This window comes from Sceloporus undulatus, chromosome 3, assembly GCF_019175285.1.
Source record: "Sceloporus undulatus isolate JIND9_A2432 ecotype Alabama chromosome 3, SceUnd_v1.1, whole genome shotgun sequence".
Classification (NCBI taxonomy): Eukaryota; Metazoa; Chordata; class Lepidosauria; order Squamata; family Phrynosomatidae; genus Sceloporus; species Sceloporus undulatus.
In genome coordinates, this window is record NC_056524.1 from 196,673,153 (window position 1) to 196,692,467 (window position 19,315).

At 38.4% G+C, this 19,315-nt stretch overlaps 1 protein-coding gene across 3 annotated transcripts in view; it reads right to left on the reverse strand.

Moving 5' to 3' along the window:
• Positions 1-19,315, reverse strand: part of GRK5 (G protein-coupled receptor kinase 5) — a 244,695-nt gene that overhangs the window by 87,650 nt on the left and 137,730 nt on the right. For all 3 annotated transcript variants that reach the window (XM_042458695.1, XM_042458696.1, XM_042458694.1), the window contains exon 4: positions 9,084-9,161. In XM_042458695.1, coding sequence (XP_042314629.1) covers positions 9,084-9,161 — 78 coding nt within the window. The remainder of the gene's footprint in view (positions 1-9,083; positions 9,162-19,315) is intronic.

Sequence of the window (19,315 nt, forward strand, 5' to 3'; positions counted from 1 at the left end):
GCGGCATAGTGGTGGCGCACAGGGCACACCCCATGGGAGCACACCCCATTCATGTGAATGGGACGCGTTGCCCCTTGCGCCCGCGTGCTCCTGCGTGGCTTTGCACATATGATCAAAGCCGCATATAATGCAGGTGCACTGTACAGTTATAAATTAGCAGATGCACATTTTATGCAAATTTGTATTTTTTTAATGAGGCACATATGACCACCCTATGAAAAATGACATATTACTGTTGCAAATAATTTTGTTTGTCTGATCATAACCATTACTACCGATATACAAATGAATAAGGTAGTTCAGTTCCTTTTCCATAACAAAGGTATAATTCAGTTACACCTGTAACTTATCATGGAATTGCTCACTCCTTGTGGGTATCTGTTACTTTAGAATGACTTTTCTTGTATGATTTCACTTAGTAGAAGAAGAGGAATATCACAGTGTGCTATGGCATTTGTATTTCTTTGTATTTATTAAAAAGTAAGCTTTACTTCAGAGGGCTCTGGAGTCATAACTGTGACTAATTATTTTTAAAAGTAACTTTCCAAGCTCTTTGTATTGTGCCTTCAAGTACAGTAGTTTCTGATCAATGGCAAACTAAAGTAAACCTATGATGGGATTTTCTTGGCAAGATCTGTTCAGAGGGGTATGCCCTTGTCTTCCTCTAAGGCTGAGAGAATGTGATTTTTCCCAAAGTTACCCAGTGGGGTTTCCATGGCAGAGCAGAGATTCAAATTCAATGCCAGAGGTATTTGTTCTGGTCTGTCAGAGAGGCCTGGTGCCTCACCAAACTTCAAATCTCAGGTTTCTGTAGAATACAGTCATGGCAGTTAAAGCAGTGTCAAACTGCTTTATTTCTGTAATGTGGATATATACCTTTAGAGTATAACAAAGCCTTTATGTACGCTTTAGCTACTGTACCAGTTGGAAACATCAGGCAATTTCCCTTTTCTAAGAGCAAGCCCTTCCTTCCTCAACTGATCATTGTTCTAGAAAACAAAGCAAACAATTTCACAGAACAAAACCACTCATTGCTCTCCTTTGCCCTTCTCCTTTTGGGTAGATTCCAATTTCTACTCTTGTCCTGTTTACCTCCTGCAAACATTGCTATTATTACATGTATTTTTTAAAGAAAAGGATAACAAACAGGAATTCAGATCATAAAGCTTATGCAGTTGTTATTCTTCAGAATCTGTAAAGTACATTAATGGCAGTAACAGTGCATATTAGCCTTCCTATTCAGCAATGCGTTTTGTACCCAGCTGAGTCCAGAACGTAAGCCCTAATGGTACATACAGAGTGTCTTAAGAGGAATTTCCAATCAATTTGCTTTTTGTATAGCATCTTTCAGAAAAAGGTTCAAAGGCAGCTATGCTGGGAAGGAGAAGATGGTGAGCTGATGATTTAGCCAAAACAGGGATGGTCAAGACAAGCTAGGAAAAATGGTACACAGTGTTTATAAGTCATTTCTTTAGCCCGTGCCAATTAAGAGTAGAAAATATAGAGCAGAAACAAAGATGGCAGTATGCCAAATCATCCCAACCTCCCCTTTCCTTACAGTTGGATTCCAAAGTGGAAAAGGAATCTGAAACCAAAAGAGACTTTGCTGAAATGATGAGCAGGAAAAGAATGCTTCTGACATTTTCTACCTTGGATTTACAATGTTACAAATCTGCACACAAGGCAAGCTTGCAGAACCATGATATGCTGTATGGCTAGTTTTTCAGGTTCGGAATTACATACATACCTACTCATATCTCTATGTACATTCAATACAAACCCTTCAAGTTGTCTGTAAATTAAATCAGGCAATTGCAAACCTGTTCAGCAAATCTCATCTGTTTCCATACAGAAAGAAAGAAAGAAAGAAAGAAAGATGTTCCCTGTCTTGTTCATGGAATTTTTCAGTGTTCATTTGTCCATGCACATGCGTGTCTGTGGGTGTGTGTCCAGACAATGCCATGTCTCATTTGCAACCATCCGTTGTTTTCTTACTGCTTCGTCTGTCTTTTTCCCTTCCATAAATGTGTAAAAGAGGAAAACCTGGAGTTGGTGCCCAATGCCTTTTGACTGGTAGCGCTTAGAGCCCCCAAACCATTTCATTGTCTCATTTCTTTCATAAAGAAATAAATTATGTATGGTGTATTTAGTTCATTGCTATATTGGCATTAAACCTGTCCAGATGTTCACCTGAACACAAAGGAGATTAAATAGGTGGTGACAAGATAGGCACAGAGATATGACCTTTGGCTGATATGCCAGCTGCACCCTTTCCTGGAACCAGGAGACCTGGAAACTGTAGTACATGCACTGGTATCCTCACAACTTGATTTTTGTAATGCACTCTACATGGGGCTACCCTTGTGCCTAGTCCAGAAACTCCAACTGGTACAGAACATGGCAGCCAGACTGGTCACTGGAACAACTAGGAGGGACCACATAACACCGATTCTGAAGTCACTCCACTGGCTGCCCATTAGTTTCTGGGTACAATACAAGGTGTTGGTTATCACCTTTAAAACCCTACATGGCTTGGGTCCAACTTATTTAAGGGATCGCCTGCTTCCATATAATCCGGCCCGTACACTCAGGTCCTCTGGGAGGAATCTATTTCAACCCTTAAAGATTAGGTTAGTTGCTACCTCCCATATGTTTCTGCTTCTCCATCGCTCCATTAGTCCTCTGTACATTCCACTGGAATAAACTTCCCTGGAGTGCCGTGGTCCCTCCTTCTTTGGAGGTCTTTAAACAGAGGCTCCATGTCCATCTCCTAGGCAGGCTTAAATGGTGCATTCATGCATGGGAGGGAGTTGGACTACATGTTCTTTGCAGTCCCTTCCAACTCTATTATTCTGTGATTCTAAGTTAATGGCTGAACAGTCATAGCATCCTACTCATAGATTTTTTTTATGCAGAATATTCTTTAAAAATTAGCACTGAAAATTCCACATGTATTCTTTCCTAAATAAAATATATCACATTGGTCATGGATTAGTGATGCTTTACATCCAACTTCACTTTGCATCCATGAAATTATAAAACAATTACATTGAAACATCAGATTTACCTGGGAGCATTCATCCTACTTTCTTCAGACTCGTATTGACATCCAGACTGCTTGCTAATTTTTGGATTATTGTCACAAAGTGTTAATCTTCCATAGTTTTCCTCAGTTATTTTTGTAGTGTCCTTCAAAAATCACTGAGGTTTATGAAGACCTTGTATCTTCTTTACTACTTTAGGTACAGAAAACAAAGAACAATGTTGCCGCTCTTCTTTTCACCTTTTAGACTTTTTTTTATAGGCTTCAGACTATTGCTTAGGGATCATGCCCAAATAATTCAGTTTGGTCTTTAGTTGAAGGTAGGGGTGAAAGGAAATTGCACTGGGCCTGGTGTTATTGTTGTTGTTTGCCTTCAAGTCATTTCTGACTTACAGAGACCCTAAAGCAAAGTCATCATGGGGTTTCTGGGGCTGAGAGTGTGTGAGTTGCACAAGGTCACCCAGTGTGTTTCTATGGCCAAGCGGGGAATCAAACCTTGCTCTCCAGAGTGACAGTCTAACACTCAGACCACTACATCATGTTGGGCCTGACTGGCTCGATATAAGAGTATTTTCAAAACACATTGCAAGAAAATGCAGGCTGCACCTTACGTGGTCTCATCTGTGAGGCTAACAAGGTGTTTCTGAAAAATAAAACATATACAAAAGCAATGTCCATATCTTAAAATGCAAACAGCTAAAATGCACCAAACTGGGAAAAAATGTTCTAAGATCGCTTAGTACTATCATGAAATAAATGTGTACGTTTATTCACACATTCATTCACATTACAAGTGTGTGTGAATTTCAGTGCCAGAGGAAACACAAAGGTTCAGAATCCAGTACAAAACAGGATGGGAAGAAAATGTAAGTGAGAATGGGTGAAACTCAGTGTGACTGAAACTGAGAGATTTTCACATTCTTAGGGTCAGGATCACATTGATCACCAGTTCTTGTAGCAGCAGCTCAACTAGCCTAAAAACCCAAGAGTTCTGTGGAGCTGTAAAATTAAAAGTTTGAATCTGAAGCTTTTATAGTGATTCAAGTTTCCAAATAACTCTAAGAATACTGTCTTTTTTCCAAATTACTGAGCGCAATGTTCCAGATATAGTCAGATGATACAATCTGGCTATTGCAGCAATGCAGTTTCTTCCCTTTATATTGATGTTCTGTGTGTGTGTGTGTGTGTGAGAGAGAGAGAGAGAGAGAGAGAGAGAGAAGGAGAGAGAGGGGTGTGTGGAAAATGAGATTTATGGGAGGATTAACTTTTATTCTGTACTGAACCTTCTCTTTAAAACATCGTCTGCTGAGTGACAGCTGAGTTCTTGCTTAAGACAGTACTGATGTTATTAATACCATACATGAGAATAGATCTGAACCAAATGTTTGCTATGGACTTTTAACATTTAAACTTCTAACTTTAAAAACACTTTAAACTTTTAAGACATTTAACTTTTATCTTTAAAAATGAATAATGTTAAAAAATGCAGCTAGCATACAAAGTTCTCCCTAGGTTTTCCAACAAAAGATTAGTCTATACTAGGGGCAAAAATTCGAATGCACTCCTATCCCCCCTGCCCCTGCATCCACCCCAGAGTCACCTGTGTACCCCTTTCTCTGCAGTGACATCAAGTAGATTGTTTACACTACCTGACTCTCCCTGCAGAGTTTCCTGGGTCTGCCACTGCTGCTCCTGCTACCACTATCCCTGCCACTGCACCATGACTGCAAACTTCAGACCTTGACTATGTCAGTTCCTGACCCAAATTGTGAGGTTCTTCCGTCCTCCTCCCCTCCTCCCTCAGCAGTTCTGGATTTGGTGGCATGCCTATTCCTCTGAGGCAAGCAATGCACCCAGCATGGGATCTGGATGCCTGGTCTGAGGAGGAGGAAACTAGTAAGGGAATTGACCTGTACATTAAAATGGTGGCACAAACTCTGGAAAAAAACTCTGAAGTTTAAAAATTGTGCAATAAGATAGGATACCCTGAATCAAAGGTGGATAGGCTCCTACATTGTGGGGTTTTTTAAAGGATTTTCGAGTGGTGTAGACAAGTAAAAAATGTTCATAATTATTGTTTCTCTCCTACAGACAGAGAAAACTGAAATAAACATCTTAGCGTTTTTCATGAAAAGTCCATACAAAAGGCGCTTATATACTTTGAGTTACAGGATACACAACTAAACCTGTAAAGTCTGAGCCAGAATAGGAATCTTAAATTGCTATGTTCATGTTTATATCCAACAAGCTATCTGTTTTGTCCAGCTGGTTTTCTTCATGTACATACAGAGGGTGAAATTCAGTTGTTACTTCTTACTAGAGTAGGTTCACTGAATGGATGGGACTTGTTATGTCAACATTTATGTAAGTTCCATTCATTTAATAGGTCTACTTTAGCTGAGACTACCAGTTGAATTCAGTCTTTATCACTGCACTGCACTTGGTGGATTGGGATGAATACCAGCATTGTAATGGAGATTAAGGAACTGTAGAAAACAAATTTTATGAAATTGGAGGCTTGGCCGAAATGAACAATGTGAGCATTAAAATAATTGAGGAAAATATATTTCTATCACAATGGAAATTATTTTTTCTCAGTCTCTAAGGTGACTTCTGATTCCAGACTATGGAACGGCCTGCCGGACGAGATCCATCAAATTGCCAGCTTAGAGAGCTTTAAAAAAGCTGTCAAGACAGATCTCTTCTGGCAGGCCTTTCCTGAATAAAAGTGTCTGGCTACAGAATGATTGCCCCTCACATCATGTATTAGCCCACCACTCTGTCCTTGTTATATATATTTTTATTGTGTTATTAATAGATATTTTAATCTCCAATTTTAATTGTATCATGTTTAATCCTGTTTTAAGGGGGGGAGGATTTGGGACATAATGTTGAATGTGGATATTTTAATGTGTTGTGAGCCGCCTTGATTGTCTTGTCACAAAAAAGTGGGATAAAAATAAAAGTTTTATTTATTTATTATTTATTATGTCTTCTTATGCTAAAACAGACTTGACACAACTATTTCTTTGAATACTAAGGGGAAGGGAATGGAAATTTTGTACTTTGCAGTGTATTTTGGTTGAGGAAAGGAGGGGCCAAGCACATTTATGGTGAGCCCTGCCTGCCTTAGTTCCAGTGGAAGGGATTATCTGCAAGGTGCTCTAAGAACATTTCTGAAGAGCAAAGTACACTGGGTCCTTGTTATCCACTGGGGTTTGGTTCCAGGATCCTCCTTGGATAACAAAATCCATGGATGCTCAAGCCCCATTAAATGTAATGGCATAGTTAAATAGTGTCCCCGATATAAAATGGAAAATCCAGGCTTGCTATTTGGAATTTATACTTTTTAAAAAAGTATTTTCAAGTTGTGGATGCTTGAATCCAGGGATGAAAAATCTGTGAATACGGAGGGCTGACTGTATAAATACAATTAATAAGTAAAACAATAAATAAATACATGGTTTAGTATTAGAATTTTAAATGATTCTTGTTTCCAAATCTGTCACTCAAAGATTTATTGATGACATATCCATAATTTTCAATGAAGCTTCATGGATTAACCTTTTTTTTCAAATGGATTAATAATATTAGTCCATTCATAAAAAATTTCCTGCCACCAGCATTCATAATCATTTCCATTTTGGGATTAAAATGTTTCCATCAGTAACCAAACAATGGCTGTAGCAAATTACAAGAAACCAATGGATAAAATGTACTTTGACATTATTGCAGTTGCCATGCATGTACATTAAAAATAAATTGTCCCTTTATCACAATTACTCAGGTTATTTCCCTAGCCTCTGGTTCTGTTTTGCTTCTCAACTGGAGAATCACCATTTCCTCTCTGGCAGTATTGAAGAGAGGAAAATATTGCATTTGGCCATTTTGTTTAGTGATGCCTGACTTTTACTATCTTCAGTACAGTACTTGTTCCCAAAGTCCAAGAGAAAGTAAACTGAGTGGACCATTGGGAAAACGGTAGAAGAAAGTAGGCAATTTGTCTTCACTAAACAGTAAGCCATACAGTATTCAGTCCATATCCCGCATTACTTTACAGTTGCCATTAAGAATCAGAATACCACCTCAGTAAAACAAAACTGGATTGGGTTCCACAGTTTAGCACTCATAACTACATATAGCAATACCATTACATCCTCATGCATTTGACACTAGCCAGACTAAATAAGTGAGAACAGGTTCCACAGAGCTCCCGAAGAGAAAGCGTAAACTAGTGAAAAATTTATGGTAGGAAAATTGTTGACTAAACAAAGCAAAGCAAAAATCTGCCTTTTCTCCTGCCAAGCATATTGTAGCATTTAAAATGTAAGTGGAAGACTTTAAAAAAAAAAAAAAGGGGGGGGGAGGTAACACATTGTTTCCAGGGTCAAACATGTTCCTGTTGAAAAGGAATCTAAGCAGTTATCACTGAAAGCAGGGATATGTTTTTTGTTTTTTTAAAAGAAAATCATTTAATCACACTCATTGAAACACATGATAGGCAACATATAAAACAACAATTAGTTACTAAAAAAGTATCAAAAACATTCAATCAAGTTCTACCAAAACATTTCTACCTACTTACCTGATACATACCTCTGTCAACTTTCAACATACATTCAACATCATAAAATGATGTCTTAATCTTTACTGGTTGGAAATAATTCTGACTGTTCTACATTTCCCCCATATATATATATATGTGTGTGTGTGTGTGTGTGTGTGTGTACTTTTCTTATTCTTTCCTATCTTTTATCAATTTATATTTATATACTGTATTAATATTGTTCTTTATCTTTTCCTTTTCTTCTTAATCCTGTATCCCTATTGCTCCTGTATTCTCCCAGAAGTGTTTCAAATACTCTATAAGTTCTGACCATTCTTTCCTGAATTTGTCTATTGATCCATTTCTGATTAAACTTGTTAATTTATATATTTTGTTATAATCATGCATTTTTAGTAACCGTTCTTTTGTGTCTGGTAGATTATCTTTTTTCCATTTTCTTGCATAAAAGATTCTGGCTGCTATGATAAAGTAGAAAAGGGTTTTCACCTTGCTTATGCACCACTGGAACCAGGGTTGAGTGTTGTTTTTTATCCTAGGATAATTTGGGTACTCAAAACCTAGTACTTCTTGCTTAGTGCAGAGCTTTTTGCACTGAGAACAAAAGCAAAAAAAGGACATTTACTCTATTCAGCTATGATTCAACCAGTGAGGGTCTGTGCCCTATTAGTTATGCCATTTAGTGGACATACTTTACTACATATGCCCCTCCTAACACTAAGACCTATGCGGAACTTGACAAATGCTGTCACATTGCCTCAAACAGCTGTAAATGTTTAAGTCAACTTAAGTGTGATGGCACCTAATTCAGAGTGAAAGAAAATCAGTGATTCTTGAAGAGAAGCAGAGAATTTTGGCTACATTTCTAGCCCTTTGAGAAAAATAAGAAATTGTCTCTGTGCTGAGGGGAGGTAACTGTCAGAAGTAATATGTGGCTACTGATCAGAGAGCTTTTACCAACAGTGCTGCTCAACATGATCCTTCTAGTGAAGAGAATATTATCTTGACACATAAGCCATCAGTTCAAATGCAGGAAATGCTTTTCTTTGAAGAGCAGAGAACTTTTGTTCCTCCCTCATTTCATAGTCTTGCATGGTATATTACATGTATAAGAGTTGGGGTTATTCCTTGCTATGTATCTGTTTGTCATGGATGTAGTGTCTTTAAGGGTGGGTGTAGTAAGGAGCTTGGGAAAATATTCGGCTATATGGGATTTTACTTTGAGTGGAAGATGGTTTTATTGTGAATTTTTATTTTTGTATTTTCTTTTAATTTAGTTGGTGTTTAATCAATACTGTATGCTTCCTTGCTTTTTTGTTAACCATTATTTTGAATAAATATAATTACAGGACAGGTTGTCATGCAATGTTTCTAAAACTAACAGATCTCGATCTCCCTACCTGTATCCTTCCTTGCCTTACTTTATTGGCAGCATAATTTTTTTTCCCTAATACTACTTTTTCAGGTGTTTCTTACCTCTGGGATGAGGTATTTCATCACAATTTCTTTGCCTTTCTCTCCTAGTTTTTCATCTGGTGTAAGTTCATATTCTGCCTGGAAAAGAAAATAAGAAATGTTCTTCAGTTATGCCTTCTAGTTTCATTTTCACAATATAAAGAGAGATTGCTACATTCAAGAACATGGAGAACAATCTATAGGCTTCTGTTCAGAGATAGGTTAGTCTGTTTTAGAACAAAAAGGATATTAACAGATCCTGCAGCACTTTTAAGATTAACAAGGAAGAAGAAATTTCTTCCATAAGCTCTCATGGATTCAGTAACCTTATATTGGAAGCTGCTACTTCTATCCAGTTATTTCCAGAGTTGCAACTGAGTTCTTTTATTTATTTATTTTTACCATATAGACTTCCGGTGGAGACTTACCTGTACACTTCATGTCATCCCATTTAAAAGCCAACATTCAATTTCAAAACAACCAGACCGAAACAAATTCACTGCTTTGTAATATCGTGTCCATGCACACAATCTGAAAACATATGCTTGCACTCACTAGGCTGCCTCTACACTGCAGAATTAATGTAGTTTGATACCACATTAACTGCCATGGCACAATACTATGGAATTCTGGGATTTATAGTTTTCTGCGATATTTAGTTTTCTCTGTCAGAGAGCTCTAGTGTCACAACTAACTAGAAACCCCAGGGTTCCATAGGATGGAGCCATGACAGTTAAAACAGCCTCAAGCTGCATTAGTTCTACAGTGTGGCAGCAGCCTTACTTGCTCTTTTCTTTGGTTATGAATGTGTTCCTAACAAGTTGCACAACACAGACATTGATTGCCTGCAGTCTACATGTCAGGTCAGGAGGGAGGTGTGGTGGGGAAATCTATATAGAATAAGAATAGCAAAATCCTCATGTTAACCTCACACTTTCCTCTCCCTGACACTGTTACGGTTATGCAGGGATTATGTATTTATGGAAGTACCACATCTCATTGATGGAGCACAGACTTTTTTCACACAGAAGGTCTTCGGTTCAATAGTTACAATCTCTAAGATTTAAAAAAGTATCAGGTAGCATGAATAAAAATGACCATATATTCTGGACAAGGGCTGCAGTTCACAAAAAGATTCACAGCAAATTAGCTGGGGAGAAGCCTTCATGACATTCTGCCTTAATTCCTAGAAACCTCTAAGTAACTCAGGTCTGACTATGTGTAGCAATGTGTCCTACTAAGGTGGCTCTGTGTCCTACCTTTAAATGGATAGGCCCAATTAAAAAAAAATAACCAGAGGCTAAACAAATATTTAAGGCATCTTCCATGTAAAGGGCTGTGTAGTCCAAGTCCTACAATCACAGGAAGGTAACCAGTGGCCTTTCCATAGTTAGGACTTTCATAGTAGACCCTAACCTAACTAGGGTCCTGTCCTGATGGCCTGATAGCACGTCTTGGCAATGTACTAGGGTTGCCTCGGGGCGTTGCTTATATACGACCCGCAACCCTAGTAGGTCGCCAGGATGTTAAAATGGCGGCACCCTGTCTACATGGGCACTGCCATTTTGACATAATGGCCGCGTTGCATCCAAACGGCATGGCCGTTACGTCCTGGTGCCACTGCAGGGTGCCTGTGGCGCCCTTTCAGCGGCACCGAAAGGAGCTCCGAAACGGAGCTCCTTTTGCGCCATGTATCGCTGGTGCAGCTTTTACACGGCTGCGCCAGCGAGACAAAAGAGAAAGGGGCTGAGTGGCCCCATTCTCTCTTTCCCCGCCACTGTCGGGGTGTCCTTGGGGCATGAAGCCCCAAAGACACCCCTTTCCAGACCACGGAGAAGCGGCATTTTGCTGCTTCCCCAAGGCCTGGAAAAGCGGCGGATCGGGGCCTCTGGGGCTGCCTCTGTGGCGGTATCCCGCCTAGATTATTCTAATTATTGCTAAATATACATTGCACTCTGTAAACTAGCATAGACAATTTTTTTTTGCAAATCTTTGTTCTTTTTGGTAATGCATAAATCCTGTCCACACACGCAGTCATTATACCCACTCACACACAGGCTGGCTGGTGCTGAGCAGAGTTGTAAATGAACATTTCTGCAGGGCACCAATTTGGGGAAAGCTAGTATAGCACTTATAAACATTCTGGTCCTCAAACTCTTTAAATGTTTAAGTATGGACTATATAGCCAGGGAGCTCCATAATGTTGGGATCACTCCCCTCAGAGGATAATGGGAATGTTTCACACATGTATTTACACTTTGCCATCTCTGTAGTGAAAAAAACAGTAGTCTTGGTGTATCCATGGGACATAAAGTCCTGAAGAATTTTTAACACCTTGGCTGGATGGTGTTATTTCCATTGAAGCATCACAGTTTATCAATGAGAGTAGACTCACTAAATCAGTGGGAACTTTCTAAGTCAGCACTTACATAAACTTCACTGAACCAATAGGTTTGATGTAGCTGGAACTAGATATTACTAATAGGTTTACTCTAGTTGGAACTAAAGATTTAGGACAAAGAAAGAATACAAGCAATTGCATCCTTTTTTTCAAGATGTGCTTGAGTTGGCATTGGTATTCCAAATTCCACTTCTTAGATTATTATGAACAATTGTGATAAGGTTTTTACCAATACTGTACATGGATAGCAACTGTGAGGCTATATATGTATATAGGCTATATGTTGATATCTACTTTACTTAGAACTATCTCAAGCACTATTTGATGAAAACAGTTTTTCTTCTTCTACTTTGACCTGCTTGCACATTCACTTTTGTTAAGAATTTCACATAAGCATTCCTTTCCAAAGAATATATAGGCCCCGTACAGACAGCCAAAATAAAGCTAATTCGAGTTACTTTGGAGATATGCCATTAAAATGATGCATATGTCCTATGAGTCCAGAAGCTGCACCAAAGCTGCGCTTCAGTCCTTAGGACTGGATCGTGGCTTTGGTGAGGCTTCCGGACTCTTAGGACGCATGCATCATTTAAGCAGCATACCTCCAAAGTGACCCGAAGCAGCTTTATTTTGACCTGTCTGTATGAGGCCATAGGTTCTTGTATCCTAGGTCATTAGAAGGTTCATTGACCAAAACATTGAGCTTACATTTGAAAGGGATGCCAACAGTGAAGATAATGTCATTTGTGTTGTGATCTGTTTGGCCTATGCTGCAGGGATTCATTGGAAGGTATATCTGATGTACATTTAATGGGTTTTTCTTGTGGGATTCACAAGCTTCCATATATAGACATGTGCAAGATGCAGCTGACTGCAAATGTGATAAGCCTTGCCTACACTGTCCATCATTTCTAAGGTTTGGACAACTTGATATTACCAGTTTCCACTTTTAAAGGGGCAAAACTGAATTGTCAGCCAGCAAAACTATCTATTTACAAGCATTACTGTATCTGTCACCAAGACAATTGGATGGCACAGGTTGGACAATGGACCTTATCACACTAGACGAATTCTGCTCAGAAATGGGATTTAGAAGTAGAAAGAAAACTGCGAATGCGGGATGTTTTTCAGACAACATTTCTTCCAAACAGCAATAACACAAAAATAAAGTGAACAAAAAGAGGAAAAAACCGACACGTTTTTACTTTCAGGAACTTCCCAAAAGTAAAAATGTGTCATTTTTGTCCACTTTCTGTTCACTTTATTTTCGTGTTATTGTTGTTTGGTGAAAATATGTCTGAAAAACATTCGACATTTGCAGGGTTTTTCTACTTTTAAAATCCCACTTCTGAGGATTTGTCTAGTATGATAAGGTTTTATGGCAGAGAGGTGTCAGGGAGAAAATTCTGTGCTTAATGGAATTCTTAAGTGAGAGGTTAATAAATGGTTAGTCAATCTAACAAAATGTGGTTACTCTGCTCTGGCGTGTGATGTTAATGCATCATCTACCCAGCTTGAATTGCCCTATGACCCTGAAGATGTGGGAAAGTTTTGTTCTTATCAAGATGAAACATTTTAGGTTTCAGGTAGGAGTGGTTCTTACTCTTTATCCCCCCTCCAACTCTAACCCTTTTTTTCTCTAGATTTTATTTTATGCAGGTCTGTCATGTTGCTCTGGAGCTCTTCTATGATAAAGATGATCTAAAAGACAATGGCCAGTGCTATCTTAGATATTATGAAATAATCTAAACAAAGGACATACTGTTATAAGGAGCATATAACTCCCTTGTTGAAACAGTTTCACTGGCTCACAGCTGTTTCTGGGAACACAATTGGTTGTGATTGATAAAGCCCTATATGGTTTACATCCAGGCTAACTGAAAGATCTTATCTCCCTATAAGAACCTACCAGAGTCTTGAGATTCTGGGTAACAGTTTCAGTCCTGCCACCATCACAGGTCTATCTGAGAAGACCATGAGAGAGAGCCTTCTCAGTGGCTGCTCCCAAACTGTGGAATACCTGTTTATGGGAAGCTAAGCTGGCTCCCTTTCTGCTCTCCTTTTGCTAGTGGACAAAATACAGGTGTTTAATGATTAATTTGTGATGGAGATCCTTTTATGGTGTGTGTGTATGTGTGTGCTGCACAGTCAGAATTCTGTATGCACAGATTCTTTATCCACAGATTCAAGAATCCATGGCTTGAAAATATTCAGAAAAGTGAACCTCGATTTTGCAATTTTATATAAGGAACATAATTTTACTATCCATTGTATTTAATGATATCCAAGGGTGGGGTGGGGTCCTGGAACTAAACCTCAGCAGATATCCAGGGGCCGCTGTATTTTAACTTCATTGTTACTTTTTAAAAACAATTTTATACTTAATACTTTATTTTATACTTAAATTTAATGGTCTCTAAAGTTAAGGTCTCAGATTATGGCCCGAAAATCTCAGGACCCAGTATCCTTTTGACCTGACAACTCTACTATACAGTATACTCACAAAGTAGAAGCCCTCTCATCTTTTAGACTATGGTTGGTATCCTTTTCGTTAGTCCCAGCTAGAGTAGACCAATCACTTTCTGAATGGTGAGTCAAAACACAACTATATCCCACTGATTGAATGAATAGTCAGGCCTAACAACAGGATTTAGGCCTATGACAAATAAGCTTCTTTCTGACATACCGAATGTTGTGACATTCTGAAAAGCATTTAACACCATGATGAATGTAAGGTAGTACCGTGGGCCCTTTCTATATGCGGGGGATCTGTTCCAGACTCCCCTCCTGCATATGGCAAAAAACATGTAAACTCAAGCCCTGTTTGTTTAATGAGGGCGCCCCCCTGCACACCATTCATTCTTCCTGGGCTTGCTGTCCGCATGACCTAGAGTCTGCATATAGCAAGCCTGCGTATGGCTCGGGTGCGCTGTATGTTTTTAGGTACCATCTCAGATGGACACATACAACCTGGGGTAGGTTTCAGTTACTATTCCTGCCAGTATACCTTCAGAGTAAAGTTACAATTCATTTATATATATATATATACACACACACACAGTGTAAAATAAACTTCTAAGATGGCTATGCTTCATATAAGGAATGCACTGATGGAGGAAATACATGACTACAGACCTTCCACTATCATAACTGTATGGGGATGGACCAATTAAATACCCATAAAACTGAATACAAAAGGGCTTTCAAAGTTCTTTCATCCAATTTCCTGTCCATTTAGATACTATCTGACTACAGGTCATTTTGCCTCTTGAAAGCATGAATACCCAGGCATGTTTATGGCATCTTAATGACATTTGTTCCCTCCTCCCACACCTACCCTTTTGAACCTATTCTAAAGAATAAAAAAACACATGGATAAAAGAAGTCGTTTAGAAAGGTTAGAAAACCAGAAGTCTTATCTCAGCTGTCACAATTTATGATCACCACAAAGACAGGATTTCAGGCACCAGCAAGACTAAAGAACTATTAAAATCCAAAAGCACTGCTAATTATGAAAGAAAATATTTGTATTTCAATTTCTATGTGCTTCATAGCCACACAAAGACCTGAAAAGGACTAAGCAGTAAAACAGTTCAAAATGCAAATCATGCCCTCATCCAACACAACTGATTACCAAATAATTATGGCACAGTTTGCTCCCCTCACTACCTTTCAAAGCATATATTTAGCTCTTTTAAAAACTGATAATCTCATATAGGATTTGGTTTACAGATCACATTGAGCAATGTTAAATTACTTGGATTTACAGAACATCCAGTTTCCAGGATGTCATATTCCAGTCCCACAAATCTGGGTAGCCTTGTGCGCCTATCATTTCAAATAATTTGCGCATTATGCAAACCAAGTGGTTTCCATAGTTGGGGAAAGTTTCAACAAACCCACTGCTTCCTAATTTCCCACTCAGAATGACTCCTGCCTAAGTAGTTTTATGGATAGGAAACAAACAGCTGTTTTAAATTATTGTATATATTTGACTACAAGTCAAGAAATGTATGCCCCAAAATTGACCCTAAAATCTGGGATCGAATTATATACGGGTCAATACAGTCACCATGGGTTGAGATCGACTGGAGGACAGTTAACAACAACAACAACAAAAACAACAAACAATAATATTGCTCATAAAGCTCCTTTAAAAAGCAGTGCCGATGCCCCACTCTTTGTGCCTCGGCAGTAATTGCTGAAAGAGCTGCAAGGCACCAGTGATTCCCTTCTCAATCTTATCTCGAAGCCTTTACTCCTCCTCTCTATCTTTTCCCCTATGGCCTCTCTACCTTTCCCCCAATGTCTGAATATCACTCAGCAAATGAAGCTTCTGGGAGGTGCTGACCACTTCAAGGATCCTTTAAGAAGTGGAGAAAGGGTCAGAAGGTTTAACCTCTGAGTACCAGATGCCAGAGCGCTTCCTAGAAAATGCTCTGGCAACTGCTGTCAAAGGGCTTTGCAAGCCCCTGAGTCAGTGTTAAGTTCAAAGGAGGGAGAAAAACAGGACACATCAAAATGGATATGTTGGGAACACGTGGAAAAAAATACGGAAGAAAGAGGAGCGCTGTTATTTTTGTTCACTTCATCAAGCAAAATGAAAGATATTTTAATACATTAAATTAAATTACATTGGAAAATTGGTGGACATGTCGGTAGCACTCTTGAAATAAATACAGTGCACCCTTGATATCTGTGGGGGATCCATTCTGGACCTCCGCGTAGGTAGCAAAAAACACGAGACCTTAGGTCCTGTTCTTTTGAATGGGTGCGTGCTCCCTATTGCACCATCGTATGCACACATGCCCATTCAAAAAGCTGGAGTTTGCCATCTGTGGAAGCTCAAAAGCGGATGGCAAGCCTGCACCTGGCGCAGGCACACTGTACATTTATTTCTCTCTGTGTTTGAGCAGTGTGTGCTACATAAACCAGCCAGCAATGAATACAACCCTCAGGACTAAAAAGATTGTGCAGCTATGACTAAGGGTACATCACAAAGGCAAATGGAATTTAAGACAATTTGTCTTAAGAAGTCTAAGGAGTTTATCACATGGGGGAAATTGGAAGATTTAAAAGGCGTTATCCAGGGACAGTTGCACGATTGCAGCTAAGATTTTCACACTACAGTACGTTGCAATCTAACAGGACTTACCCCAGGAAGAACAAGGAATGCTCCAGCAACAAATCATTCATGGGATTTTCTGCAAGATGCTCTAAGAACATTTCTGAAGAGCAAAGTACACTGGGTCCTTGTTATCCACTGGGGTTTGGTTCCAGGATCCTCCTTGGATAACAAAATCCATGGATGCTCAAGCCCCATTAAATGTAATGGCATAGTAAAATAGTGTCCCCGATATAAAATGGAAAAACCAGGCTTGCTATTTGGAATTTATACTTTTTATAAAAGTATTTTCAAGCTGTGGATGCTTGAATCCATGGATAAAAAATCTGTGAATAAGGAGGGCTGACTGTATAAATACAATTAATAAATATTAAATAAATACATGGTTTAGTATAGAATTTTAAATGATTCTGGTTTCCAAGTCTGTCACTCAAAGATTTATTGATGACATATCCATAATTTTCAATGATGCTTCATAGATTAACCTTTTCCCCCCAAATGGATTAATAATTTTAGTCCTTTCATAAAAAAATTCCTGCCACCAGCATTCATAATCATTTCCATTTTGGGATTAAAATGTTTCCATCAGTAACCAAACAATGACAGTAGCAAATTACAAGAAACCAATGGATAAAATGTACTTTGACATTATTGCAGTTGCCATGCAGGTACATTAAAAATAAACTGTGCCTTTATCACAATTACTGAGGTTAAAGTGCAGTTGTACCTCTTTAAACATTTTTGTAAGTGATGCACACTGATTTCTTACTAACTTATCTTAAAGAGGGTATCCAAAGCATCACTGCAAAGAAGATGCCAGCATACTACCTTTTTGGCAAAAATGACTTTACACCAAGTCAATTCTAGCTGAGTACCATAGTTTGAGATTGATATATGCAGAATGTGTGGTGCGTGAATATTTTGACTAATAAAATATATCCTGGTCTTCAGGCAGAAGATATGGCCCAGCCCAGACAAACATTCTGGAACCTAGAACTGTCTTCAGACAAAGTATAGGTTCTACTGCTTGAGTCAGGCTATTAAATATCCTATTTTCTCTCTTGCATTTACATCTTAATTCTCCATTTGAATTATTTTATTATTTCCCTAGTCATATGGAAATCACTGCATAGGTTTAACACTCAGTCTTTGTGTTTTCTTTAATCTTACTCAGCTATTGCAATTTTTCCCTTGCTTCTTTTATCTCTCACTTTCTGGGTCTTTTTAAAATTGCAAAGCTGCAGGCAGGTACTTGCTCATTTTATTCTTGAAAAAATGTCTAGCACAGATTAAGTGCTTTTATACACAGTAAATTACAATGATGGTAGATGATAAAGTAGTAGAAGACTTAACAGCTAAGCATGGAGATTATGATCCTAACACAGAAGTCACCTGAAACAGTCTCTGCACAATGGCTGTTAATCCCTTTCACCTATCTAGCATCAAAACCTTTAACCAAAAAGAAAAAAAAAAGGACTTTAGAAAATTAAAAATGTAAATTGAAGAAAGAAGGAGCTGCACTGAATTCTTGATGATCGTATACTCTTTTGAGGGCTCAGGACCAGCACTTATTATTAGGCAGAGTGCGGCAGTCACCTCAGCTCTTGAAGTAGGCTGCAAGTACTGGAGGACAGACTTGTATATGTGATGTGGTATTCTTCAACATCTCCCAAGATATCTTGCTGATTCTATGAATCTACCCTGGGGGATGGTGGAAGATAACATCCAAACACCAATCTCCAAGAAAATTTCAATTAGCAGCCTAGTTCAAACTAAAATCTGGAGTGGACCCACCAGCCCACTGACATGAAAGTCACCTAAATGGGCTCCTTGGAGACTGAATGATTCTCACTCGAATGTTGGGAATTGTTCTGCTTTTGTGGAAATACTGGGATTGGCAGTTGCCAGGAATTAGAAAGTTCAAGAGAATTGTAAGGATGAAGGTCTGGCCACCAGACAAGGCCAATGGACCACAACTCTTATTTTGGCCTCCAGCATAGATTTTTTTTGAAATCCAGTAATTACAGTTTGGGTTGTGTTAATCATTTAAACCAGTCCCTGTCATCCTAAAAGGAGAGTTATTTTTTCTTTCTTTTCTTTTCTTTTTTTAAAATTTACAACACATAAAGGAGATTTAGGGATAGGGGGATTGCTGTTATTTTATAGTATGAGTAATGTTAAAACCTAAAGGAAAAAAATTCATCCTTTAAACTAAAAGAACAAAAAAAAAATTAGATTTCCTTTGAAGAGCTTTCTCTGAAAGCCATTTCAAATCACATCAGTAGTGACAGCCAGACAAGGTTATGGTTTATCCCAACACAATATGAATCAATTCTGACCTTTAAGTAAGAGCAGTGAGAGGGATTCTTGTGAATTGGATATGATGGCCTTTTAAAAAGATTTTTTTTTAAAAAAAACAGAACAGAATAAATGGTATAGTTATAAGACACAGTTGGGTGAGGCCTTATTTCAATTGTCTCTGAAGTGGTGATTATGGATTCTGTTCCAGGACTTTTGGGTCAGTTATTCAAATATATTTGCTAAAAAATATTGATCATCACAAACACACAACATAATCAATCAGAGTGATACATTTTAAAATAAATCATCCCTGGCATGTTGACCTACATTGTATCTAAACCATTGAACTGCAAGAACAAAGAAACAATATGGGAATCAAAAAGCAATCTGATATGTTACAAGAAACATAAAACAGCAAGAAGAATC